Source organism: Uranotaenia lowii, chromosome 3 (assembly GCF_029784155.1).
Source record: "Uranotaenia lowii strain MFRU-FL chromosome 3, ASM2978415v1, whole genome shotgun sequence".
Taxonomy (NCBI): domain Eukaryota; kingdom Metazoa; phylum Arthropoda; class Insecta; order Diptera; family Culicidae; genus Uranotaenia; species Uranotaenia lowii.
In genome coordinates, this window is record NC_073693.1 from 347,925,989 (window position 1) to 347,953,014 (window position 27,026).

General features: G+C 41.3%; 1 protein-coding gene across 1 annotated transcript; it reads left to right on the forward strand.

Annotated features, from left to right (window-relative positions):
- Nucleotides 1-311: 311 nt before the first annotated feature.
- LOC129755474 (interference hedgehog-like) lies at nucleotides 312-27,026 on the forward strand. The gene is made up of 6 exons (XM_055751988.1): nucleotides 312-937; nucleotides 1,004-1,380; nucleotides 2,189-3,018; nucleotides 3,588-4,403; nucleotides 13,163-13,323; nucleotides 23,480-27,026. The coding sequence occupies exons 1-6, from the start codon at nucleotides 320-322 to the stop codon at nucleotides 24,338-24,340; spliced, it is 3,663 nt and encodes a 1,220-aa protein (XP_055607963.1). The 5' UTR covers nucleotides 312-319; the 3' UTR covers nucleotides 24,341-27,026.

Below are 27,026 nucleotides of genomic sequence, written 5' to 3' on the forward strand. Positions count from 1 at the left end.
ATTTATCTTTTTTTTATTTCTTAAGCTTTCCTCTCATAACCCTTTCTTAAATCTTTTCAGTTTAAAGTTACCAAATGATCCGAAATGAGAATGAGTCCTGCTGGCAGGACATGGAACGGTTCCAGCCCCAAGGTTTTGATTCTGGAACAGACCCTCTTTTTAAACTAGAATTGAAAACACCACTGTGCTTCAACAATTAGAAGTTTTACCCTTACTTTTGATTGAAAATAAGCTGATAAAAAACTCTGCATAGCTAATTTTTTCCTCCCCTTCTAACGTTTGATTTTTCTTATTTTTTATAATTCCAGGCTCAAACAAAATGATCAACAGTGAAATTGATAACCGCCTAGGCAGCGGTGAAGACCTTCAACAGTACGAATACAACTCCTCCACCGAGGATAACTCCAACCGCTCAAGACTTACAACAACAACCTCACCTGCCCACCGATCGTCGACCGCTATGGATTCGACATCCTGCCATCAGAGTATTACCTGTTGTAGCTGCTGTAGATCAAGTAGCTGTCGCTGCAGCTGTAGTCGACACAATTTCCTCAGGCGGCAACGATGGCACTGTTCAAGCAGCAGCAGCTTAGCCAATCGGTGTTCCTTGCTCATAGCTCTCGTAGCGACTTCGCTAGTGTTAAGTTGTTCGATGGCCCTGCCACATTCTTCGCATCATTCTTCGTCGACGACGTTTGGATCGTCCGGAAGTAGTAGCAGTAGTAGTAATAGCAGATCTTCGAGTGGTAGCAGCAGTAGTAGTACAAAAAGTTTAGGGGTCTACATGATCCGATCACCAGAATCCACGACGGCTCCGGCCGGTGATGAGGTTCTGTTTGAGTGTGAACTAAATCTAATACCGGAGCGGCTGGAGTGGAGGTTTCGGCCTCAAGATCGACCCGGGAACCGGGAGGACTACAGCTATCTCAATAAACATGTGAGTCTCTAAGGTTTTTTTCAAACAATCTTTTCCTAGAACTAATCGACTTTTTCTTCAACACAGGAACACAACGTGAGTACAAGCGAAGGCACCTACAAACTTCACGTTTACGTCAACTCGAAAACGATCGGCGAGTATCAGTGCGTGGCGTGGTTTGGGGCCTCAGCAATCGCTTCAATTCCAGCCCGGCTAACCCTAGCCTCGATCAGCCTAGACAGTAATAGTATTAACAGTGGCTACAGCAATCCCTATGGGCCACAACGAAGCACCAGCACAAGCAGTATTAGCGATTATGGAAGACGACCGGATCAAGTGCCGACCATGATGCGCAGGGTCTTCTCCCAGCCTCAGCAGCGACTACGAATCTCTCCAGGAAATAGTATTATCATCAAATGTGGTGAAGTGGCGTCTAATCCACCGGCCATCTGGAGCTATTACAAGTAAGTATCGTTATGAACATATTTTTTCGAGAAATCCGGCGCACAAAACGCCTGGAAGCAGACTAAAAATGAAAACACTTAAAAAAACAACAATCTTAAATTAAGAAAAACAAGCTAATAAATAACAAAAATGACAAAAATGGCAAAAATGACAAAAATGACAAAAATGACAAAAATGACAAAAATGACAAAAATGACAAAAATGACAAAAATGACAAAAATGACAAAATGACAAAAATGACAAAAATGACAAAAATGACAAAAATGACAAAAATGACAAAAATGACAAATATGACAAAAATGACAAAAATGACAAAAATGACAAAAATGACAAAATTGACAAAATTGACAAAAATGACAAAAATGACAAAAATGACAAAAATGACAAAAATGACAAAAATGACAAAAATGACAAAAATGACAAAAATGACAAAAATGATGAATGAATCTGAAATCTGAATCTGAAATCTGAATCTGAAATCTGAATCTGAAATCTGAATCTGAAATCTGAATCTGAAATCTGAATCTGAAATCTGAATCTGAAATCTGAATCTGAAATCTGAATCTGAAATCTGAATCTGAAATCTGAATCTGAAATCTGAATCTGAAATCTGAATCTGAAATCTGAATCTGAAATCTGAATCTGAAATCTGAATCTGAAATCTGAATCTGAAATCTGAATCTGAATTCTGAATCTGAAATCTGAATCTGAAATCTGAATCTGAAATCTGAATCTGAAATCCAAATCTATGAGCTTTTGTTTCTTCTTAAAATTAAATTTTTATTTTTTCAATTATTTGTTTTTCAGAGACGAAAAGGCCATCCCAGCTGATGCTCCTCAGCTACCTTCCGGAGGTCTTATCTTATCCCAGCTAAATCCATCGGATTCAGGAACCTACCGTTGCTCTGCCGTCAACACAATCACCGGGACCGAGTTAAAACTCCCCCAGAAGACAACCATCATGATCGAGTACACACCCCGAGCGCCACCGATGGCGATCTACAAGCCGCAGAACGTGTCTGCAACTCCGGGATCGGTGGCTTTGCTTGAATGTCCAGGCATTGCGAATCCGATTCCCCATCCTTCGTGGTTCAGGAGGGATGGATTGGCCATCAGCGATCACTCCCAAATACTTCCCTTTGGGTTGCAGATTGATGACGTCAGTCCTGCGGATCAGGGCGAGTACATGTGCCGGATGGATAACGGAGTGGAACCGGCACTTGTTCATGTGATCAAGTTGACTGTGCTGGAACCTCCCAAGATCGTTGAACCTCCGAAGCCGACGCTTACGAATGAGAGCGATAGTTTAGAGCTAGAGTGTATAGCTAAGGGTTCACCAGCTCCGGACATTTATTGGATGATCAATGGGGATTATACAAAGTGGGATCCGTTGATAAAGGCTAATGGATCGAAGCTGCTGATCAAGTCTGTTGAGAAGAAACATGCCGGCATTGTTCAATGTTTCGCGAGGAATGAAGTTGGTGAGACTAGCGAAGGGAATTTGCTGCAGGTCAATCCCAAACAGATCCCCGGGGGTGTCGAATCATCTCCTCTTGGATCGGTACCTTCTGGGAAACAATCCGGAGGAGAGCATGGCGGAAAACGAGGAGGAAAAGGTGGAAAGAAACACAAACATTGTAAGTAGTGCTACGTGAATTTTATAATTGGTTTTTCATGAACGTTAATCTCCTTGTCAATTTTCTCTATCATCGGGGTATAATCAACCGGGAATTTTTCACGTCTCGGAGGCCCCAGGTCGATTCCACTCCACAACGGGATAGCCGGAGAGCGACAGTTCTTGGAAAACGATAGCTCAAAAGCACCCTCCCGGGCTTCCAATCGATCGAAGTCGTTCTGAATCAGCTTGAACTTCCGATCCGGGAAGGCCTCACAAATTTTTTTGAAGAATTTCTCAGACTGCTCCCGATAAACGAAACACTTGATGCAATGCTCCACCGTAATCACCACCAAATTTGGATCGAAATGCTTATCGTCACAGTAGATCAAGTTCTTGTCGACCTTCTTTTTGCCCTTCTTGCCACCTCCTTTAGGTTTTTTCGGTTTATCTTCTGACTTTGCATCACCATTTTTACCTTTCTTTTTATCTTTCCCCTTATTTTTCGGCATAACACCTTAAATTTTGTCACCCGGAAACAAATAAACAGTAAGCCTACTTCAACTTAAACTTTTTCTTTTCTCTTTACAGTGGTGATGATTCCACCTTCGAGGCCAAATATCACCCGGCTCTCGGACGAATCGGTGATGGTGCGGTGGCTGGTCCCTTCGAGTGACGGCCTTCCGATTCAGTTCTTCAAGGTTCAGTACCGGATGCTGGGAGACCCCTCGAAAAACATCGCCCGGACCCAGTGGATGACCGAAAACGAAGACATCCCACCGTACACCCGATCCTACGAGGTCAACGGACTCAAATCGGACCACTTCTATCGGTTCCGGATAGTGGCCGTCTACTCGAACAACGACAACAAGGAAGGTGCCGCCTCCGGAAAGTTCCACCTCCAAAAGGAATCTCAGCTGGGTCACCCCAAGAACCATCTCCTCGCTCCAACGCTCACTCGGATTGAACCGGTCTCTCAACATGCGATCGTCCTCCATTGGCAGTTTCCGCAACATCTGCCACATCCCATCGATGGGTTCTACGCGTACTACCGACCCGCTACCACGGCCGGGGAGTACTCGAAGGCTACCGTGGATTCAGCAACCTCTCGCCATTTCAAGATCGATCATCTGGAACCGGGAACGGCGTACGAGTTCAAGCTGCAGTCATTCACGGCGGCAGCGGCTTCTGATTTTAGTGCCATCCTTACCGGGAAAACGCTTAAGCCACCGACACCGGCTACGCTGGCCCCGACGGTTCTTTCTCCGTCGGAAGTTGGAGACGGGACTAGTGAGGTTCCGAACTACGTTTACATGGGTGTCGGAGGTTTTGTGTTGGTGCTTGGCGGAATTATTCTGTGCTGCTGCTGCTGTGTGGCATGCAAGAAAAAGCGGGGACCCGGTGTTGGTAAGTTAGCTTGAATTTGGACATCTTTAACCGGGACGTTTTGGGTCTCTCGAACAACAAACAAGTCCAAAGTGAACCCTTTTGGTACTCTAGCTATGCCTACATCATCTTGAGCTATAGTTTAAGAAAAGGATTCTGAAGTATTCCTGAAGCTTCAAGATCGCAAAAAAAGATCCTTGGGAAACTTCATCAATTTATTGGGCCATTTTTCAGGTACTCCTTCTTTAATTTCTACTATGAACATTATTCTGTCAGGGCTTCCAGTTGACGTTGTTCTTGGGAGTATGAGTGGGGATTACTTTATACAATAACCTCCACTTCGATGATGACTGTAATATCTATGTAATATCATTGATACAAATCTAAAGATCATCTTGTTCGGAAATAACTTCAGAATAAGATTCTTATAGAATGCCCTCCTCGTTTGGGGTGATCACCAGACCCAGTATTTTGGTTTCTAGCTCGTTATGTAACTTGCGGTCAGTGAACTTATTGGAAAACTCAGGTTTCGGTGGTGGAATTTGTGGTGCTCTTCCATTTTTCTTCACTAATTTATTTCAAAATTACTTTTCACAAATACAAAAATGGAAGAGCACCACAGAATTGAGTCAATTCTTCATTCATTGCTTCTGCAAGGTCCTTACACAGCTACACCCTACACTAGCGATTGCTATTTGCCCAATCGTGTATTTTAACAAAACTTATCACCGCTATTTCACAGAGGTAGAACGAGATCTTCGAGAACCATGTGTTAAAGTCCTCGGAATCATAATTGGGCTTCGACCGTGGTGATCATATCATCATGATCAATGTGCATAAGAAAATGTCTTATGGAAGTGGGTTCTTATATCCGATCGAATAGACTTCATACCAGATTGAAGGTTATAAGACCTAAATCAAGGATGATAGACTAGGCAAATTATTGTTAGGATACACCTTTTTTTTTAAAAAAAAAATGTAAACTGGTCGGTTGAAGTTTTTCAGGTCTCAAAGTTGAACTGAGGAATTTTGACCAAAACTATAGGCTTAGGCAGAGCCGGATGTAAAGTTAAGGGTTTCTCAACGGTGTGAATTAGACAGATACCTTGATGAGGTCGACGGTTCTGAGAATGGGGGAGATATATTGAAGCCAGTTAGAGAGTCTTGAGAACAGGTCAAATATCTATAGGCTAGACCGAAAAATCAATTCAGACCGAGGGTTTTGAGGCTACGAAGAGGATTTAGCATGCAAGTTTATAGTATTTAGGTGTTTACTACTAGTTTAAGTCTCAGGGTGAAACAAGTGCCAAAGGTTTATGAGCAAACCATGATCAAGCTTGGAGTATTTAGCGAGGTTGAAGAAGGATAAGCTTAAGGGTAACAAAAACTAAGGCTAAGATAAAACCTACTGCTCTGGAGAGGAAAAATTGAACCATAAGGGCTTTGAGTAATTTCACAATATGACACTACGCGAAACTTGTTAGTATTTCACTTTCAGGATTTGGACTTCGATCTTTGATGACCATATCATCTTCACACGAGTGCAAAGAGAGGCAGTTGGGGCGTGGAAGTTATCTGGATGCTAAGCAGATATGCGGCACTCCGAAGAGATCATTATTCACCCCACCGTTCCTCGACCTGTTTACCCTCAAACCAAATCCCCGAACAAACTTGCAGGAAAATAACCTGAACACGAACTTACTAAGAAAAAAGATTCTCTTATAAAAACCGTCACAGAGTCCACTTACCCCGACCAAAATTCTCCAGATTTGCTTAGGATATTAGAAAGGGGGCTGAAATCAAAGAGTCAAAATATGGAAATCAACCCAGACTTCCAGTAAAGGCAGAAATCGAAAAATAAAAACGGTTATCCAACCGAAGGCTGTTAGGCCAAAAGGACGCAAAGCTGAAAGGATGTTAGGCCGAATGGTCGATAGGCCGAAAGATCGTAATGAATAGTTACTAGGCCGATAAGACATCTTTTAACTTGTCTGCATGTTAGATCAAATGGCCATCAAGCCGAATGGTCGGTAAGTCGAATAGACAATAGGCCGAATGGCTGTTAAGCCAATTGTTCGTAAGGTTGAATGTTCATCAGGCCGAATGGGCATAAGGCCGTGTGGACGATAGGCTGAATGATCGTAAAGCCGAATGGATGTTAGGCCGTGTGGACGTCAAGCCGACCTAGCATCCATTATAAAAACTACAAAAATAATCATTCGATCTAACGACTATTCGGCCTAACGACCATTCGGCCTAATGATCGCCCTAACATGCAGACAAGCGTACTATTTTTTATCGGCCTAGCATATATTCAGTTCGGCCATACGACTATTCGACCTTACGACCATTCAGCCTTAAAACCATTCGGACTTACGACCATTCGGCCTAACATTCACTCGGCCAAATAACCTTTCCATTCGGCCTTTTGTCCTAAATATTCGGCCGAACTTCCTTCGGCCTGTAACCCATTCGGGCTAGCGACCTTCGGCCTAATCTTTCCGCCTTTCGGCCTTCGGCTGAATGTCCGAACCCCAACCAAACGCACTTTTATGTTTTAATAAAAAATATCAACTACCGTTTTTCGGAACTAGGTATAATCGCACTCGTAAAGTAATTTGTATTCTGACTTGCACTCGGAGGGAAGACTGGGGAAAATTGCAACTTTCATAAAATCTTTCAAGAACTCGTTCACTTTTTTGTATTACCTTTGTGTACTATTTAACGTGCGAAATACAAATTTTTACCGATCTGGCCTACTTCACAGTTAAAAAAAAAAGTGAACGAGAAAAAGCATTAGCCCTCAAAATAAAAAAGTTATTGGTTTTCGTTACCGGAATTTCGTAATTATAAGCGAACTGATCACGAAGTATCGCGAAGAAAATTTCTTCTCCGAGATTTTTTATCTCATCCGAGGGTTTGATGCCCGATTTTAGGTCTATGTTTGGGTGGAGCGAAATCAGCAACCCGGTTACCATTACATTTCTACTAGTCTAATGATGGGGTTAAAAACCGGATGCATATCAACCAGTTGGTGACGATAAACTTCATGTAAACCAAACGCTGAGCTGCAGTTGCAATCATATCTCATTTAAATCTCTTCGTGGCGTCATATTTAGAGTGCTCCTGGGCAGTTTCGACGTCAGTATGAGAGTATGGGAGTAATACCCCTGATTGGCTATGGGTTTGATGCCAGCGAATGGTCTGAGAAGTGGCATTCTAAAATATCTTTTAGGGGTACACAAGCAAAATAGTTTTGGCAATCTCTATACTGTTACACGAGCCAAAACTTTCCCAGGGAAAAAAGTGAAGCAGAACAGCTTCTTCGTGCAGAAGATGATTACCTGTCAAAGAGAGTTTGGCTCTCTCGGTTGGTCAATTTTCATCCTGCGTTGGTACTAATTTGTCTTTTATTTGAAGTCAAATAACTTATGATCAGGATTTTCATCTGGCCTAAAGTATTAAACCCAATCCCTGCAATGATTTTTATGTCAGGCTAAGGGTATTCAAGGGGACTTTTACACCTTACAGCCCAGTTAATGGTCTTCAGGTCAAAACGATGGTCTTAAAATGAAGTTGAATTTTTTTTAATTGAGGGTAAAGCCCATCATAAAGTCAAAGGGTTGCTAACCGATTGAAAGATGTTAAGATCAAAACCATGACCTGGCCGAGGATGCTGAAACTAGGAAAAGGGTTTTGAAGTCAGCTCGAGTTTCTACGGAACAAGTTAAGAGCCTATATGGTAGACCGCTGTATTTCAGGTCACGCCTCGAGTCTTCATGAAAAGAGGTTTGTGTGGTCAACACTGAGTCTTTAGGATATGAGGTCGGATCTCGAGTCGCAAGAGGAGAGATCGGGCCTTCAGTCGTACAAAGGAGAGATTTGTGTACGTGAACCTCAAGTCGATGCGAGGAGCGGTCGGATCTCGAATCGGAAGAGGACAGATAAGGCCTCGAGTCGCGAAGAGGGGAAATTAATGGGGTTTGGGACGAAAATGACGAGTCGGCATAGAGGTGATGTCAAGTTCAGACTACGCCCAAGCTAAAAGTTTAAGCCCAAGCTGGATTTATACACCATGCTGTGTGGCATGCAGAAAGAAAACCCCGTGTTGGTGAGTAAAATTTCCGTCAGAATGTCCGAGACCTAACATCAACCTTTCGCAAGAGAATGTTCCGTGACCAAAAAAAAAACAGTTTATTTGGTTAGGAATTTCAATCCCAAGCCACCAAAAGTCACATATTTACTTGAATGAAGCCATTGGAAGCTGCATATTGGCTGACAAAGAGAATCAACTGCCTAATTCCCTTTAGTGAACTTTATGTACTCATTAATGAACTTAAAAGTTGCAAAAGTGATCAATATGTACGTTGTATGTGACTTATTTTGCCCAATTCCCATGAGTGAACAATATATACTCATTAATGAACCTGAAAGTTGCAAAAGTGACTGATACGTACGTTTTACGGGACTTAAGTCACATAAAGGGCACAAAAGTGCTCAAAACGGGATTTGGTAAGTCACATAAAGGGCACAAAAGTGCGCAAAACGGAATTTCGTAAGTCACAAAAAGTACATTGAGGTGCTCTCAAAATCAAATCACCACTTCGAGTTTTAGTTTCAGTTAGAAAAACATCTAGGCGTGGTCTAGTGGTAGCGTGTTCGATTCTCATCACAAAGGTCGGGGTTCGATCTCCATTCCGGGCAAGTTTTTTTCAATAAGTAATTTGGTAATTGAGTGACCATTCTGATGCGATATATGTAGGAAATGTAAGAAAGAAGCAATTGAGCAATTTGTCGAGTTTGGAATCCGGCGCGTGGCATCATGGCGGCTCCATGTACAGAACATAGTAAATAATCAAGAGAAAGTTATATGAACCAAAGGTTGAGATAGAAAGAGATTTTTTGCTCTTTTTACGATTTTTTGGAAGCTGAATGTAAAGGCCGCTGGAAGCTGAATAGAAGATCATTAAGACTTGTTTTGGAACTTGAAAGCATCAATAAGAACTTAAATTTTGAGCTGCATAGAACGTACTTCATATCAATGATGGGGCTGAGTAAGCGTTTTTGTACCTGTTTTATGGGACTTTTGGTTGCTTGAGATTTCAATGCCCAAATCAACAGTAAATCTATTCGGCTACGAATCCCGAATATTGTGACAATTCACTTTCCAAATAATCCTAATGCGATTGACAGATTTCACGATTTTGGTATTGTTCCGAGCGAGAAAAAAACCTAACTCTCTCAAACATTTTTCCCTAGAACGAACAAAGCCAGCGGACTGCCTTTTCTTATAAGAATTTGAAAAAACAAAAATAATCGAAACCGATTTAAAGCATCCACTTAGATTTTAAGTGAAATTCAAGAGGCAATTATGTGGAAGTAAAGTAGTTACTACCAGAGCGCATTTGAAAAACTTTGGTTACTACAAGATTCACTTATGTAGAATCGATATGATGCAAAATTTCAGTTTACGTGAAGAATCCCATAACAAAATTTCTAAATTATTTTGGGCGAATCATCTCTGAAGCACAATCTCTTCCGATTCAACGGATTCATTGATCAAAGTAGCAATATTATTCCTCGTTTCACATATTATGTAGCCAGGTAAATGCTTCTAGATCATGCCGAGGATTCATACGAAGATCTTTGAATCCGGTTGCGGGTCTGAAGATGAAGCTGAGACCTGAGCACCTCAGGTAAGCCGATCATTTTTTCACCCTGATTGAAGGTTTTCGATAAAGGCCGAAGGTCTTCAGGGCGTGAGGTTTATCATAGTCCATGTGTAGTTTTTATCAGGTCATATGGTCCCCGGTAGAGCCGAGAGTTTAGATCAAACCAAAAAAGGTGTAAAGAGTCAAGTCAAGGGCTATGGGGATCTTAAATTCGGGAGCACTCATATCAAGTCGAGACACTCAGATAAAATCAAGGGAGAGGTTAAGAGTTTTCTAACCAACTGGTTAGTTTGAAGGACATAATTAAAAATGATTTCTTTTAATAAAATTTTTGACGGCTGTTTCTAATGCCAGACATTAGATCAGGTCGAAGGTGTCTAAACTAAAACGGGAACTTCTCGGCCCAGCTGAGGATCTCCAGGACAGGACAAAGGTCCTGAACTCTTCGTTTCATGACCTTTAATATTTTATTTAAAATCAATTTAATCAGTTATAAGTTATGTTTATAAAGAAAAATAATGAAAAAAACGAAGGGCTAGAACCAAGACCTTTCACATCAAACCGTTCCATTTTCAAGTCGACTCAAGGGTTTCTAGACAGACCAAGAGTGTTAATTGAAGATTGGCTTATTTCAGTCCAGATTGGTAATTCGTTGTCATTTATACCACCAGTTTATGGATTTTCCGATCATGGCACAGATCGTCAGGCCAAAACGTGACTTCAGGCCAAGCCAGAGGCTTTACACGGGTATGAGGTTTGAGACCACGTTGATGGTCTTTTGAACAGGCAAGAAGTATTCGAAACAAATGACGCTGTCTTTAGCCCGGTCTTTAAGTTATTCTGTTGTGCAGCACTTTATGCAGATGAATGGAGAGACTTTACTATTTGTAGGTATAACTTGGAATGCTTTATTTCTAATAATTCACTACCTTATATACTAAACAGTTTCTATTGTTAATCAACACTCCTCCTCAACATACACATCCGCAATCTTCTAACGACCTCCGGCGGCTCCCCCTGAAGATGGGAGTTGTCTTCTCCAACGCACACACGGGACCTCTTTCGTCGCATTCATTGCACGACGCTCTCGAGTCTTGCCCCTACTGCAGCTCGACGATCTTACTTCTGACTTCCGCCTCGACGATCTACCAGTGGCTCCAGCCTGTCGATCTTCCATGATTCCTGGCTCGGCGACTTCCAACTGGCCCCCAGGTATGACGACTTTCCAGTTGAATTTTAGTTTTGACTCCCTTGATGCGGCTCGAAGCTTTCTCCTGCGTCTCGATGCCTTTCCTTAGCCTTGCGCCTCCCAGGTAGGAAGACCTTCCAATTGGCTCCTGGTCCGAAGACCTTCCATGATTCATGATTCGACGACCTACATCAGACTCTGATCCTACGATCTTCCGGCTGACTACTGGTGCTCGAAGCTATTTCTTGCGTCTCGACGCCTTTCCTGAGCCCTGCGCCTCCCAGGTACGACGACTTTTTAATTCGCTACTGGTCCGATGACCTCCCATGATCCCTGATTCTACCACCTCCATCTGACTCCGATCCAACGACTTTCCAGCTGACTACTGGTCTCGACTCTCTTGCTGCGGTTCGAAGCTACCTCCCAGGTATGATGACCTTTCAATTGGCTACTGGTCCTATGACCTTCCATGATCTCTGATTCGACGATCTCCATCTGGCTCCGATCTGACGAACTCCCAGCTGACTTCTGGTCTCGTCTCTCTTTTGCGGCTAGCTGCGCCTCCCAGTGGTTCCAGTCCGACGACCTCCAATTAGTTTCCCGGTTCGACGACCTTTCAGTGGTTCTGGTCCGACGATCTTGTTTGGTTCCAGCTCGACTCGCCTCTTTTGGCCCGACGCCTCACCAATGGCACGACGACCTTCCTCTGGCTTCCAGCTCGCCAACCTTCCAATGGAATCCGGTCCGCCGACGACTTCCCGTGTTTCCTGTCTTGTTGACCTTCCTCTGGCTTCTTGGGCCGACGACCTTCCAGTTGACTTCTGGTCCGGCAACTTTCAACGATTCCCGGCTCACCAACCTTTCAGTGGTCCCAGCTCAACGACCTCCAAATGGCTCTGCACGGACGATCTTCCAGTGGCTCTGGTTTCTGTCTCGAGGACTTCTTGCCACTGTTGATTCCGCTTGTCCCCCTTTCCACTAGTGCTGAGCCTTTACCTGTGAAGGTACCAGGGATCACATTCGGAGTGCAAAGGCAAGTCTTTCTAGCTAGATCAAAGCTTTCAGGTCGAGAGTCTTCTAGACAGTTTTCTAGGCCGCGAGTATTCTCAAACTCCAAAAATTCCTTTGTCTCTAAATTTTAAGGTTTTCTGAGCCGAGACACATTGGTTAAGATCGAGGGTCTCTAAATAGGTCAGGTCAGGTCAGGCCGAGAGTCTTCCGGAAGATCACTTTGTGTGTCCGAGGGTCTTGTAGGCTGAATGTTTTTAGTTTAGGCTAAGAGCCTGGAGAGGATGGTTAAAGCCGGTAAGAGTTTTTATTTCAATTCTGGTCTTCATGGCAAATTGATTGCTAGACCGAGGGTATTCAGGCCAAACCAACGAATTAAAGAGAATAATCACTACACAGCAGTTTTGAGAGTTATATTAGAGGAGGAGGTTTCCCTAAGCCGATGATCCTTAGACCCAAACCGGGAGTCTTATAAAAGTCAATAATTTTTCAAGCATATAGGGTCTTCCTAAAGGCAAGGCTCATTTTGAGACCAATGTCAAAACATGTTCAACTATAAGAAAATGTTTTCTGAGGGACGAGGCTCCTCTGAAGAATGAAAGTAATTTTTGGGTCAAAGGTCCAACAGTCTCCACAAGATCAAGGATTTTCTGAAGGTTAAGGATCTTTCAATTGACGAGGAACTTCTTAAGAAAGTAGATCTTTTTAAAACGGAAGGTCCTTTGATGACCGATGTTTTGTGCTAAAGCCTGGAGCTCTCCGCCTAAAACGAGAGTGTTCTAAAGATCAAAGGACTTCTCAAAGACTACGACTTTTAATCCACATGAACCTCCTAAAAAAATAATGATACAATTTTTTTAGGAGGTTCATCAATTCAAACATTCTAATTTACGAATCAATCATCTTTTTAGACGAACCGGACACCAAATCGCACATCCAGGTCGAACAGAACGGCTATCCGGGATCCGGAATGACGAACGGTGGACCCCGATCGCACCACCACAAGGCCCGAAACGGAATCACAACCCGGATGAACATCACGCCCAACCCGTTGGCCCAGGATGGTGATAAGGTAAGCCGCAGGCTGTACCATTATTGAATCATTTCATCCCGCAAAGAATTCAACTAAGCAAAAAAAAAATCAGTGCTAAAGCTAAGCCTAACCATAGTTAGTTCTGTAACGTCTCCATAGTGTGAATACTTGAGCTTTCGTACCTTATCATACTTTGAGCCAATGAAACAAAATGGTAGTCGTTAGGATTTGTTTTTTTTTTTTGTCTGAAATTCACCTTACTAACACCCTTTCCTTTCTCTATCTATTTTTGTATTTACGATTGTACGTTCAGATCCCTCTTTGCTAAGCCTAGCAGCAGAAAAATTGTAGTTGTAGGTTTTGATCAAGCTTGAATTTCGGAAACTAGTTTAGTGTAAGTTCTAGTCAGCTCTCGGATACAAGGGAAGTATTTAGAAAAAAAACTAACCGTTTATCGTTTAGCCAGTAGATGGTCAGAATAGAAGTAGCTTATCCCGTTTACATAAAATAACAGAAACACACGCGTCATTTCAATGTAGGAATGCTGGCCAGGACAAGCGATCGTGGATATCTTATAAGAGTTTCTCGCAAACATACATACACATTTGAATGCGGAATGCCAAATCATTTGCTGTCATAGCTTTGGTCGAGCAAATATTTAAATTTTTGATTGAACATTGACGTGTATAAAAGCGTACCATTTGGTTGGAATGTTGTCCCAGATACCTTCCAACGTATGATTATTTATCATAACACTTTGAAAAATGTTTGGAGCAATATTCAAACCGAACGGTATACTTTCATTGCAAAATTTGGTTGAAATTTTAAAACTTTTCAATATATTTGCTCTATCAATTAAAATATGAAATCATGTCGCATCGTCAGCTTCATTTGAAAAAAAAACAAGTCATTTTACATGTTGATTAAAATTTGCAATTTTTCCATAAATGCTGTGATGTCCAATGTTAAAATTTTCTTTCTCTAAATAAAGCTAAACGATTTAAATTTATATTCGTGGAATTGTACCGCCATCGCTGGTCCTTCAAAAAACAAAATATTGAATAGCAACAGACCACCCCAAACTCTTGTAAGTTACCTCCCTCTAAACTGAACTGCCAGCAAACCAGATACCCAAAAAAATGAAGACATCAATTTAAAATAAACAAACTAGCAAGTAGTTGTACCGAAACCGAATCACACACTGTCCTCTAGCCCCAAACGTTATTCTTTTCTTTGTTTATTTTTTCTTTTCTTTCATACACACTTTTATCCTTCTGTGGCTGATTTATTTATCTCACTATATTTTTTTACTCAACTTAACTTCACTTCTGACACTATCCCTCAATTCCCTACATTTCTAAAATCTTTATTCTAAATTTTCCCCCTGAAAACATTTAAAACTTTTGTTGGTTTTACATATTTGGTTGTTCGATAACCCTCTGATAATCCCTTGTTTAGCTAGACCATCACACTCACTGCTACTAGTGGTAGAACACTGTTAGACTAAATTAAGGGTTTTTTTCTCCTTTAAACTTTATGTACAAAATTGTATAATCCCTATCAACAAACATACCCACCTAAGTACAGAAATTGTTTTCGTTTGGCTTAACCGTTGTATAGTGTAGTTCTATTTTGTTGTTGTTAATAGGTAAATTTGTTTTTCGGCCTCCCTTTGTCCAGAAAACTGAAAGTTCTACGGCAGAGATTCTTTTTACTAAAACTTAATAAGTTAAAAGAAACCTACTTTGAGTTTAAATGTTTTTATCAGTTATCAGCGTGATTTTTTTTTACGAACGCAGTTCACATTAGTAGCCAGCGTCCTTGATTTGAGAGTTAGCGCGTTAGTCTTCGTCTTCTAAGCCAGAGGTCATGATATCGAATCTCGGTTATGGTATACATAGTACATCTTCTGGAGATTGGCAGTTTTAGCATTGTAGCATGCTAGCAACCGTCCCATGTAACGTTACACGTTTACTCAAGAAAACGTGTGACCAACGTATATTTGCAAAGTATTTGTGAATCTCTCTTTAAAGTTTTTATTTTTTTCACAGATTTAAGCTTTTTTTGCTTTGAGATCATTGGAGATGAAAGCTTAAGCCTGAGAAAAAAAAGCTTAAATCTAAGAAAAAAAAAGCTTAAATCTGTGAGATGTGCTCCACAAGGGTTCAATAGTCTGGCTAACAGCCACTTCTGGTAGTTTGTACGCTTGAATACATTGCTGATGTGGATGAAGCTTTCAAGAGAACTTAGGATCTCTTATGTGTGAACTAAGGTAACGTTACACTTAGGTTCTAACATTTGTATGTGCTCAACAAATGCTCAAACAGTGATCACCGGGCAGTGACAGTGTATTTAGAGGCACATAGTAAAAAGAAATATCGCGGAAAAGATCTAACTTCAACAAAAAATCCACATTCATCATTTCTTGAAATGACGCCGGAGCGTTTGTTGAACCAAAAGTCATTCGAATGAACTCAAATTTGTATGTTGGCTGAAACAGGGTTTTGAGACCATTGTTAGGACCGTTATTTCGATTCGGAATTTACATTTCACGCCAATGGAGATAAATTTGAATTCATTCGAATACCTTTTGGAATGAGAAACGCTCCCGCGGCGTTTCAACGATAAAGTGATCCCGGTTAACTGGAAGCACTCAGAAAAACATTCAACTTTGATAAAATAGTGGGACATCCCAGAATTGGAATGAAATAACTCATTACAGGTCGACAAATGCTTTATTAAAATAACTTTGATCAAAAGTTGACCAGTTGAGTAAAACATTTCGTTAATTTGACGGAAACCTATAGTTGGAGCCAGGTACACCTCTGAAGCTAAGGACGAACTCATTGTTTCACGTGATGCCGAACAAGTTAATGGTTGAGTTACTCGTGTAGAAGTCACCAAGGTGTTTAACGTACAAAGGGCAGGATATTTAAAACAAATTTTTGAATTCTGAGCACACGATGATAAATTTTGCCTAGGTTCTCTGACATGAATCCTTTTTAACTTGGAGGAAAGATCATCCACCCTGAGACCATTTTCACATACATGATATGATCGTAAGCTGGTTTGCTGTAAGCTTACAAAGGAATATGGTCTACGATAGTGATATATCTCTATATACAAAGATTTTTTGAAATTCACTTCTACGAAGATGCCTTCCCAACGGTAATTATACGAGAGTTGATCTATCATCCTATAGATATCCAGATATGCCAACTGGAGAGACGTGCCCTGAGTGCAATTCGTAGAAAAAATTTACCACCTAAGCTACGCCTGTTAATCCTCCTGGGCCCTAGATCTTTATGTTTCTCTTCGTGTCTGGCAACAGTTTTCAAGGGGAAATCCTGACGTTTCCGAAAGTCAGAGCAACCAGGTCGTTAAGGTATCCTTATTACTCAATTCCTTCTCCAGCGTATTCACGCGCCGTTTTCTCGTTGTTCGCAAGAACGTCTGAGATGACCACCAACTCGCATGAGGTTCCCTACTTCGCCATGGTCTTCCCTTTGTGAGTGCCGAGAGATGATGAATTCTGCTTCTCTTAGCTTTTGCTTCTGAATTGGTTTCATATGTCTTGGCAAAAACGCAGCTATCTTTACAATGTCGCTGAACGCTGAAAACTGCTTAACGTACCGCCTTCCAAACGTTTTTTTCAGCACTGAATACTGTACCGCATCGCGTCACAACTCTTTAGTTACCTCGTCTTCATCAAATGTTACCGGTGGATTAGGCGCCAAGCGCTTTTTCGTGATTCAACCGTTGTGGACCTTCCCACCACAGCACAGCTCGTTGTTAAAAACGATCCACGATGAAACAGATCAGATGAATACCATGGGTTCAAACTTGACTCTCCTAAAGTACGCGCAGGCACCATACGCGCGTTCTTAGGCATCTGTGATTATTAGGAAGTGGAAGCTTTTCGTAAACATTGTGCAGGTCACCTGCCATCTGGTGTGACAAAATTATTAATTTTGTTTATTTACCTGGTTTCCCAACTCACGACATAACCTAATGAACCATGTTCTCCAATAAACTTGGCCCATGGCAACCGTTTTCCAATTTCTCGGGCATCCCACATGCACCAGATCAAGCTCCACTTGATCTTATCACATTGCTCGTTGCGTCCATGCTCGTCTCAGTCCTACCGGATTCGCAAGACAGTCGTCTGGCATTCTCCCAACACGTCTTGTCCAAATTATCCGTCTAGTTTTCTCCACACTCCTTTCTCATGCACGCCGCCTATGTTATCTTTTTTTATTAGTTGATCACCCAGGTGGTAAATCCTTTTTACGGATTGCATTCCAAGGCACGGCGAGCCACCGCCTCCCCACAGTTTGCTACTCTGGGTCCATGGGTGCAATTGGATGACTCATGATACTATGTACCCCTACGCCATAAAGCCCACCTGGGGCCTCTGGCCATAATTCCCATCCGGACCTGCAACGATGGCTATACCCGACATGGGAGACCGAAACCCGCTCGAACATTTGGTCGTCCCGCATATCAGGGTCGCGACTACCCGATACACGTTTCGACCCTCCCTCTTGCAACTGAGCACTGGTACCAAGGTGCCCAGTCGCACCACGCTTTTGCCACACTCGGCACGCAGCTCGGCACCAAGTGTGACGTGTAGTTCTCTCGGCCGTACGCCTACAGGTGACAAGTTTGTAAATACGTTTCCACTCTGCACCACGGGAAGGTGGAACTACTTCGCTGAGCAAGTGCCTATGTTATCTCGAATACTTTGCAGGTACACAGGTCCTTCTCGAGCAATCGCCACGTCTCGTGACCGTTGAGGACAACCGGTCCAACGAGCGTCATGTGCAGGTTACACTTTGTGCGAGGGCTAAGTTCTCTCGACCGCAGTTGCTTGTGGAGTCCATAGTATTTAGGTACGGCTTCCGCTGATCATTGGCCGCCAAATCCTATAGCTGGTATCATTGACTGCGGGCACCAGTGAGCCGAGATAGACAAAGTCTACTACTATCTCCAGCTCGTCGCCGTCGACCGTGACCTTGTTATTACTGGACAAGCAGTGGTGTGACAAAAGTTGATCCCCATCTCTGCTCTTATCGTCGGCCACCTTAAGACTCCAAATCTTCTACATGAATATCTTAGCGGACATCACTACAGCTCCGATAAAACCTAGTTGATCTAAAAGAACAGCTATGAACGACCATACCTTCGCTTGGGTATGTTTTCAACGTATTCCAAATCAGCTATGTTATGGTGTAGCTTGAGTACATCTTTCCCTGGTAGCAATTAAAACCCTAGCCTAGGATATGGATCTAACGTAAAAACAATGTCTCCTTCTAAATACAAATATTCAAAGTTATTGCCGCTTCAGGAATATATTTATGTTCATCCATCGCCAGCTGCCAGTCCAGGATAACCCCTGATGCAATGGATCGATAGCATCACCTTTTTAGAACTTCTGACAAACATTGACTTTGGCCTCTCTAGCCCTCAGGCACTGGCTACTCAGGCTCCCTAAACACATTATGATTCAATAGTGAGAGGTCTATTCGCGATAGTGCGCTCCATAGCAATACTTATATACGAGACCACTTTCAGCAAAACCTCTCATCCTTACGACTCGACGTCAGAACTCTCCTTTAGCGACTTGAGAGCCGACATCTTCTCGCAATGATTCGAGATTCTCATACAAAACTCTCCTCTTACGACTCGCGATCCGATCTCTCCTCGCATCGACTCGAGATGGACGTACACATACCACTCCTCTGCAGAACTCAAGGCCCGATCTCTCCTCTAGCGACTCGAGATCTGACCTCTCCTCGTAATGACTCGAGGTAACCACTACAGGTATCAGCTATCAGAAGAGGGTTTTTCTAAATAGCGGAATGTTATCCAAACATACGGGAAAATTGTGCCTGGCCTTTTTTGGATATAGATTTTATCATTTACCTGAGGAAACCTAGATCCCATGAGGAGGATTTAAATTCTTGAAGCTTTAAAGCTTTTTTCCACAAAGTATGAGGAAAGGCAGTATGTCTTTGAGGTTTAATTTCTTAAAATCGGATTAAAACGTGTTGTCCTAAAATACGAAAACGTAATTGAGCAAACGAGGGGCAATTACATATCAGGTGGAATGAATTTTCCACATCTGATTCACAGCTACCACAAACAGCAGATTCAACAGGCTGAATATTGTGGATGTGATAATGGAGCTTACAATGACCAGAGAATGCTCTGACCAGCATATTAAAATGAGATTTATCTACACAGAGTTAACAAGTATTTTGATACCACATGAGAGGGTTTTTCTAAAAATAGTTTGGTTTGACGACAAGTTATCCACTTCTTCCAATATTGTTCATATTGGACAGAAGACAAAGAATTAATTTGGTTTCTGACCCAGCATGTCGCGAGTAGGACAGCCGGTTCTGGTCCGCAAAAAGCTTTTTCCGATCCTGCTCTGGCGAATTCGTCATTTGTTCTCAAAAATTCCCGTATGTCCGAGTACCCATACAAGGTTAATCCGTTACTTTCAGCAAGTTCTACGACTGCATTTCGGCACGCGGTTACCAATTTTGATATGGAGTTTGAGGCGTTAAGTGTTTTTATTGCAACTTGGCTGCCTGAACAAAAATAAATTGTTTTGAACACAATTTTCTTTTGCAGAGCAACACCATACTTGATTGCATACAATTCAGTCTGGAAAACAGTACAGTATCTACTTAGAGGTTGAGAATGTTCTATGTTCAACTCGGGATAGAAGATTCCTGCACCTGAACGGCCGTTTAATAGCGAACCGTCGTTGTAGAATACTATATGAGAGGACATTTGTTCCTCCATGAAGCCTGATGTCCATTCTTGAAATAGAGGAAAACTTATGCTAAAGTTTTTGTATCAACAGCAATTTGCAAGTGTTAAATCATTGGGTGCAATACATAACATATGAGTTTGGAGAAATTCGGGGCACACAATCGTGTGGCTTGAAAGTTGCGCAGCATGATCTGGCTGCCAAAAACCAACCGCCTGTAAACGAAAAGCACATGAAAGGGCTTCTTGCTTATGGAACACGTGTAAAGGTTTTATTGAAAAGAGGGCTTGCTGCAATAGGGGTTGTTGTGAACGATACGGACATCCCTAAGAGGCACATGCTTTGAATATGGTTTAGTTTTGTCCGAACTGTTGCAACATCACATTTTTGCCACCATACTAAACTAAAGTTGCCTAAATCCAGGCAACCGGGCCGGGCCGGACTTTTGTCAAATTTTGTATTAAATATCCGGGCAAACCCGGATAAAACCGGGCAATCTGGCAACCTTATACTAAACATTCGTAAGCCAAAATTGGTCGTACTGTTGTAGAATATATCCAATGAATATGTTTGGGTTTGAGTCCCTAATTGTTTCCAATTGCGCGTCGACACTGTCTGAAAGCCATGCAGGATTTTTTTAATTCTGAATTCAATATGAGCAGACCAAGTTAACTTGGAGAACTCTGCAGGACTCAAGGCCCGATCTCTCCTCTAGCGACTCGAGATCTGACATCTCCTCGTAATGACTCGAGGTAACCACTTACGCCCCTTTTCTTGTTGATTTAAGGCCTGTTCGTTTCTCTTGCGACTCGAAACCCGACCTTTTACCGTAAAGACTCGCAGATGACCACACAAACCTCTCCTCCTGAAGGCCCGAGGCCTCAAACCCTGACCTCGTACCCGTCGTGTGCCGATCGAGAGCAGCTTATCCTAGACTCGCTCCTGTCACGGCACACATTCGAGGCTTTGAACGTTACGACTCGGATGTTTCCCGACAGTGACGACATCCTATAACGACTCGAGAGGCTCGCCAAGCATCGAGAACCCCTCACTCGTGGTTTTCTCCCTACAGTGGTTTAACCCCTTCCTACGAGGTCAGAAAGTTATTGTCTTATCCCTGCAAGCAATAGGGACCGGCACTTAACAGATGCTCCCCGGCGATGGAGTCATCCAACATCGTTCGCGGACTGCCATTGACTCCAGCTCCTCTGCAGGGCAGTAATGATCTGGGTGAACCCATCGCTGACCACATGCCAAGTGTTGGAGTCCGTTCAAATCCTCTGCACCAAGTTGTCTACTGTCGTGTCGGGTCTCCAGACGGCTACCTCATGTGCCTGCTTCCGTTAGGAATCGGAAATATCACGACCGATTTGCTAGGGTGGGTTCGGTTAGCCTGGAATAGTTTGTGGCCTTAGGTCGCAAATCCGTGTCTCCTGCACTTAGGTAGCTTTCAGCGGTGTCATACGGTGCTGATGAGTGGTACGCGGCAAGTCAGTAACTTCGTGGTGATAAATTAATACGCCCTCGTGTAGGAGTCAGCGGGTCGTCCACGTTATGGATAGAAGCTGAAATCGGCGTTCAGGTGAGCTGTCTCGGGAACCGTTACCGGAACTTAACTGATAGAGGGAACAAAATGGCAGCAAGGCATTAGGTCGGGCCACGAATGGTGTTCCGGATCTTGGGTTACCTGGTAGATCCCTTCACACAAACAAACGAACTTGTTGCACTTTTTCCCGTAGTTGACCGTAGTTTACGTCGGGCTTTTCTCACGGGTTTTACACTGTTTCTGCAATGCGGAACGAATTTCGCTCCATAGTATGCCATAGTACGCGCTCAGAAATGCAACTTAAAAATGACCATTTTGTTGAAGGTCGATGGCCGACCCTTCTTGCCCATCTATCCCTTTCTCCGCAACTCGGCCTCCATGATCTGCTGGCGTGTTCAACCCTGACTACTTAGGCTTGTCAGGTGCGGCCATCTGATGATGTGTGCCTTTTTTTCGGGTTGAAGGCAGGTCCGCTCCAGTCTACACTCAATCACCAGACCAGGACTTCCTTGACATTTACATTTACGTGACGAATCTTAACACTAGAAGGACCGGCAAATTGAATATACCTATTCAGACCGCGACCAGTCAAAATGACTGGTAAAGGGAAAATTTTTTATATCACAATATTTTTAACTTTTTTCTTTTGAAATTATTTTGTTATTTATTCGATATCATTTTTGTTATAAAATGGAAATATTTTTTCACCATGGGTGCACGGAATCACCTCATTTTCGCATAGTTGACGAATGCGTGTATGTCATAAAATGAATATTTCTAAATATTATCCAAAAATTAAAACACATTATCAATTGAATTATAAAATCATGTCAGATGGCTATAGATATTGACCATGGGTGCACGGTTTCACTTCAGTTTTGTTTTAGTAGATATTTTCTAGCATCCACCGCTCTGAAATTTTTCAACACGTTGCCTATAAGTTATACCTGATATTGTAGTTTTTGAAGCGTTCTTTTTCTATAAGTAGAGCAATTCACCATGGGTGCACGGATTCACCGCTGTTCTTGGCTAGAAATCTTTTCACGGTTACATTATTGACCAGGTAGAAGTCCAAATCATAGACACTCATAGACTTTGACATTTGTAATTTATCTCTTTTGAACTTCATCTATGGTCTCTAACGTCAATTTTAATAGATTCGAAGGATAGCCATCTTACTCCATTATCGACCCAAAAGTCAGATAGCTGTCCAAGAATGTTATTGAAAGAGGGTCCTCACTCTAGCTCATTTCCTAAAACAGATAGAACCTGAAAGCACATATCTCGCGTGAGCTTTCATTACGTCTTATGAAACAAAATGTAAACAAACAGTCATAAACTAGTCGCAACTTCCTTCCATTTAAAATATTTATAACCTGGACAACACATTCTATATGTGAAATGCAAATTTTAAAGTTGTTATGATAATTTTTGCACCAGTTTTCTGTGAATTTTTGAAATGTTTAATGCGACGAAATGAAAGCTCACACGGGATATGTAGAATTCTTGGTCTTATTGAGCCATGTTGTCAAGGCTTATGATTCGAAATCAATCCATTATATTTAATTAGTCAGTGGATAATTCGCCAAATGAAAAATTGAGTTTAACTAAAATTTACACTGTAGACAATTTCATCCTCAAATTGTATAATTTTTTTCCCTCACCATGAATCTCCAGCCGTAGAACTTTTGGTTACAACCCACCTAGTAGTAGTAGTAGTTTAAAGTAGTTCAGGCTCTAGACCCCTCCTCCCGCTTTCCAAAGCCTAGTTTTCGTTGCCGGACTCTGATCTCGTCTTTTCGAGTTCAGAGCCAACCCAAAATTCTTAAGCCATCCTAGCTCAGAAATCAGCGTGACTGTTCTAGAATCGCAATGTGATGGAGCTGCGCTTCCTGCCTCCCTCCTCGATGATGATGGTGACGTCGTCGGCAGGTCCACCCGCCGATTGTGGCAGCCTGTCCTCATCCGTCGGGAGTCTCCCCGGTGGTCCAATTGGTGTTGGTGGTGGTGGTGGTGGTATTGGTGTTGGTGGGGGTAGCTTTTCCACATCCTCCTGTGGCAGCGGCGGTGGCGGTACAATGACCATGACCAACAACAACAACAACAACGGATCTTACCCTAATACTAATAACAACAATCACCATCACAACAACTCTCCGCATCATCCCGCACATCACCATCATCCGCATCATTACAACCATCATCAACAGCATCAGATCCAGCATCATCAGCTGACGAATCAGACGGTGATCAATGGGAATGGGCCGATGGCAGTTGGAGTGGTTGGAGTGGCCGGTCCGGAACATCTGATGCTGGCCTCGATGCCCCACCGGAGAACTTTGGAGCGGAGCATGCGCAATCTACACCATGGGCATGGACACGGGCAGCATGGCGTAGGCATGAACGGGGGAGGTTCGGTCGTTCCGCTGGACCAGCAGAAGATGATGCTGGATGCGGGGGATTGCGGCGTCACCACTACAGTAGGGGCCGGAGTTGGAATCGTCCTCGGGCCGTCTCGAAACAACTCGTCCATCCGAAGGACTCGGCGAGGGTCCGGATCGGTTCCGGGAAGTCCGCGGGTAGGTCGCGGTCCCAGTGCCGAACTGCTGCAGCACAATCGATCGCCGATGCCAATTCGGGCGGCGGCCAGCGGTGTCAAGCGGGCGGCTCGACTAGGCCGTGCCGAAAATATGTCCTCGGGCAGTTTGAACAGTATTGAAGTTTGAAAATGGGAGAGGGACGACGGAAGGTAGCTATCAATCGAGGTAAGAAATTTGTACGCTTTTATCTTTGATTCTAATCGACAATGTTAATTAATCATCGAAAAAAGAAAAAAAAATAATAGGGAACAAGAATTGAGAATTTAGAATAAAAAAGTGAGAATTCAAATAAAAAAAACTCTAAACTGAGGATACAATATTAAGAAATCATTAAAAACAAATCAATTACATTTAAATGAGAATTTAAAAAATCGTATATGAAAAATGACAATTTAAAGAATCAAAAATACAAACACAGAATTGCTAATTCAGAATTGAAAGTTTGAAAAAGGAAATCAGAGTAAAAAAGAAGATCTAACAACCCGAAGGTATAAATCAAGAATGCGGAGCTTAATTTACAGAATTGAGAATTCCAAATTAAGACTTGATTCAGTATTGAGAATTTTTCAATGAGAATTTAATATTGAGGATTAAAAATTGAGAATTCAGAATCGAGAAGTCAAATTTGGTAATCCAAAATTGCGAATTAAATTGAAAATTTGAAATTTAAGATTCAGATTGAGAATTTAGAATTAAGAATTGAGAAGATACAGAATTGAAAATTCAAACTTGTGAACTCAAGTTGAAAATTCAGAATCAAAAATTTTCAATTGAGAGCTCAGAATTGAAAGAATTCAGTATTAAGAGAATCCAGAATTGAGGATAAAAAATTCAGAATCGAAAATTCAGAATTCCAAATTGGGAATTCAGAATTTAGAATTCAAAATTGAGAATTCAGAATTGAGGATACAGAATTGAGAATTCAGAATTGAGAATTCAGAATTGAGGAATAAGAATTGAGAATTCAGAATTGAGAATTCAGAATCGAGGATTCAAAATTGAGAATTCAGAATTGAGAATTCGGAATTGAGAATACAGAATTGAGAATGCAGAATTGAGAGTTAAGAATTGAGAAATCAGAATCGAGGATTCAAAATTGAGAATTCAGAATTGAGGATTCAGAATTGAGAATTCAGAATGGAGAATTCAGAATTGAGAATTCAGAATTGAGAATTCAGAATTGAGAATTCTGAATTGAGGATTCAGAACTGAGAATTCAGGCCAGAGAATTTAGAATCGAGAATTCAGAATTGAGAATTCAGAATTGAGAACTCGAAGTTGAGAATTCCAAATTGAAAATTCCAAATTGGAATTCAGAATTAAGAATTCAAAATTGAGAATTCAGAATTCAAAATTGAGAATTCAGAATTGAACTTCAGAACTGAGAATTTGTAAGTGAGGAACCAAAATTGAGAATTCAAAGTTAAGAATTCAGGAAGGAGCAAGACGAATTGAAAATTCAGAATTGAGAAATTTGAATTGAGAATTCAGAACTGATAATTCAGAATTTATAATTCAGAATTGAAAATTTAGAATTGAGAATTCAGAAATGAAAATTCAGAATTGAAAATTTAGCATTGAGTATTCAGAATTAAGATTTCAGAATTGAGAATTCAGGATTGAGAATTCAGAATTGAGAATTCAGAATAGATAATTCAGAATTGAGAATTCAGAATCAAAAATTGAGAATTGAGAGTTAAGAATTGAGAATTCAGAATTGAGAATTCAGAACAGAGATTCAGAATTGATAATCAAAATTCAAAATTCATAGTTGAGAACTCAGAATTTAAAATTCAAAATTGAAAATTCAAAGTTGGGAATTTTGAATTGAGAATTTGATATCAAAAATCCAGATTTTAAAAAACAGAATTGAGAATTCAGGATAGAGAATTAAGGATTGAGAATTCGGAAAAAAGAGTTAAAAATTGAAAATTCAGAATTGAAAATTCAGAATTGAGGATTCAAAAGTGAGAATTGAGAATTCAGAGTTGAGATTTCATAATTGAGAAATTCAGAATGGAAATTCAGAATTTAGAATTCCGATTTGAGAATTCGAGTAGAGAATTCAGAGTTGAGAATTCAGAATTATAAATTTAGAATTGAAAATTTCCTAATCTTTAGATGTCCCTACTAAAAAGGACATCACTTTTCACCGCTAGGCCGATAAATTAAATCTACAAACATAAATTACGGTGATAAATCCCTCATGGAATTGAGAATTCAAAACTGCAAAATCAAAATAAAGAATTCAGAATTGGGATTTCAGAATTGAGATTTAAAATTGAGAATTCAGATTTCCAAATAGAAAATTCATAAAAGAGAATTTCAGAATGGAGATCAAAAATTGAGAATTTGGAATTCAGAATTGAGAATTAAAAATTGGGAATTCAGAATTGAGAGTTCAGAATTTAGAATTCAGGATTGAGAATTAGGAATTGAGAACTCCAAATTGAGAATTTAGAATTAGGAATTAAGAATTGAAAATTCCGAATTGAGAATTCAGAATTGAGAATTCAGAATTGAGAATTCAGAATTGAGAATTCAGAATTGAAAATTCAGAATTGAGAATTCAGAATTGAGAATTCAGAATTGAGAATTCAGAACTAAGAATTCAGAATTGAGCATTCAGAATTGAGAATTCAGAATTGAGAATTCAGAATTGGAAATTCAAAATTGCAAATTCAAAACTGGGAACTCAGAATTGGGAATTCAGAATTGAGAATTCAGAATTGGGAATTAAGAATTTATAATTCAGAATTTAGAATTTAGAATTGAAAATTCAGAACTGAGATTTCGGAATTGAGAATTCAGA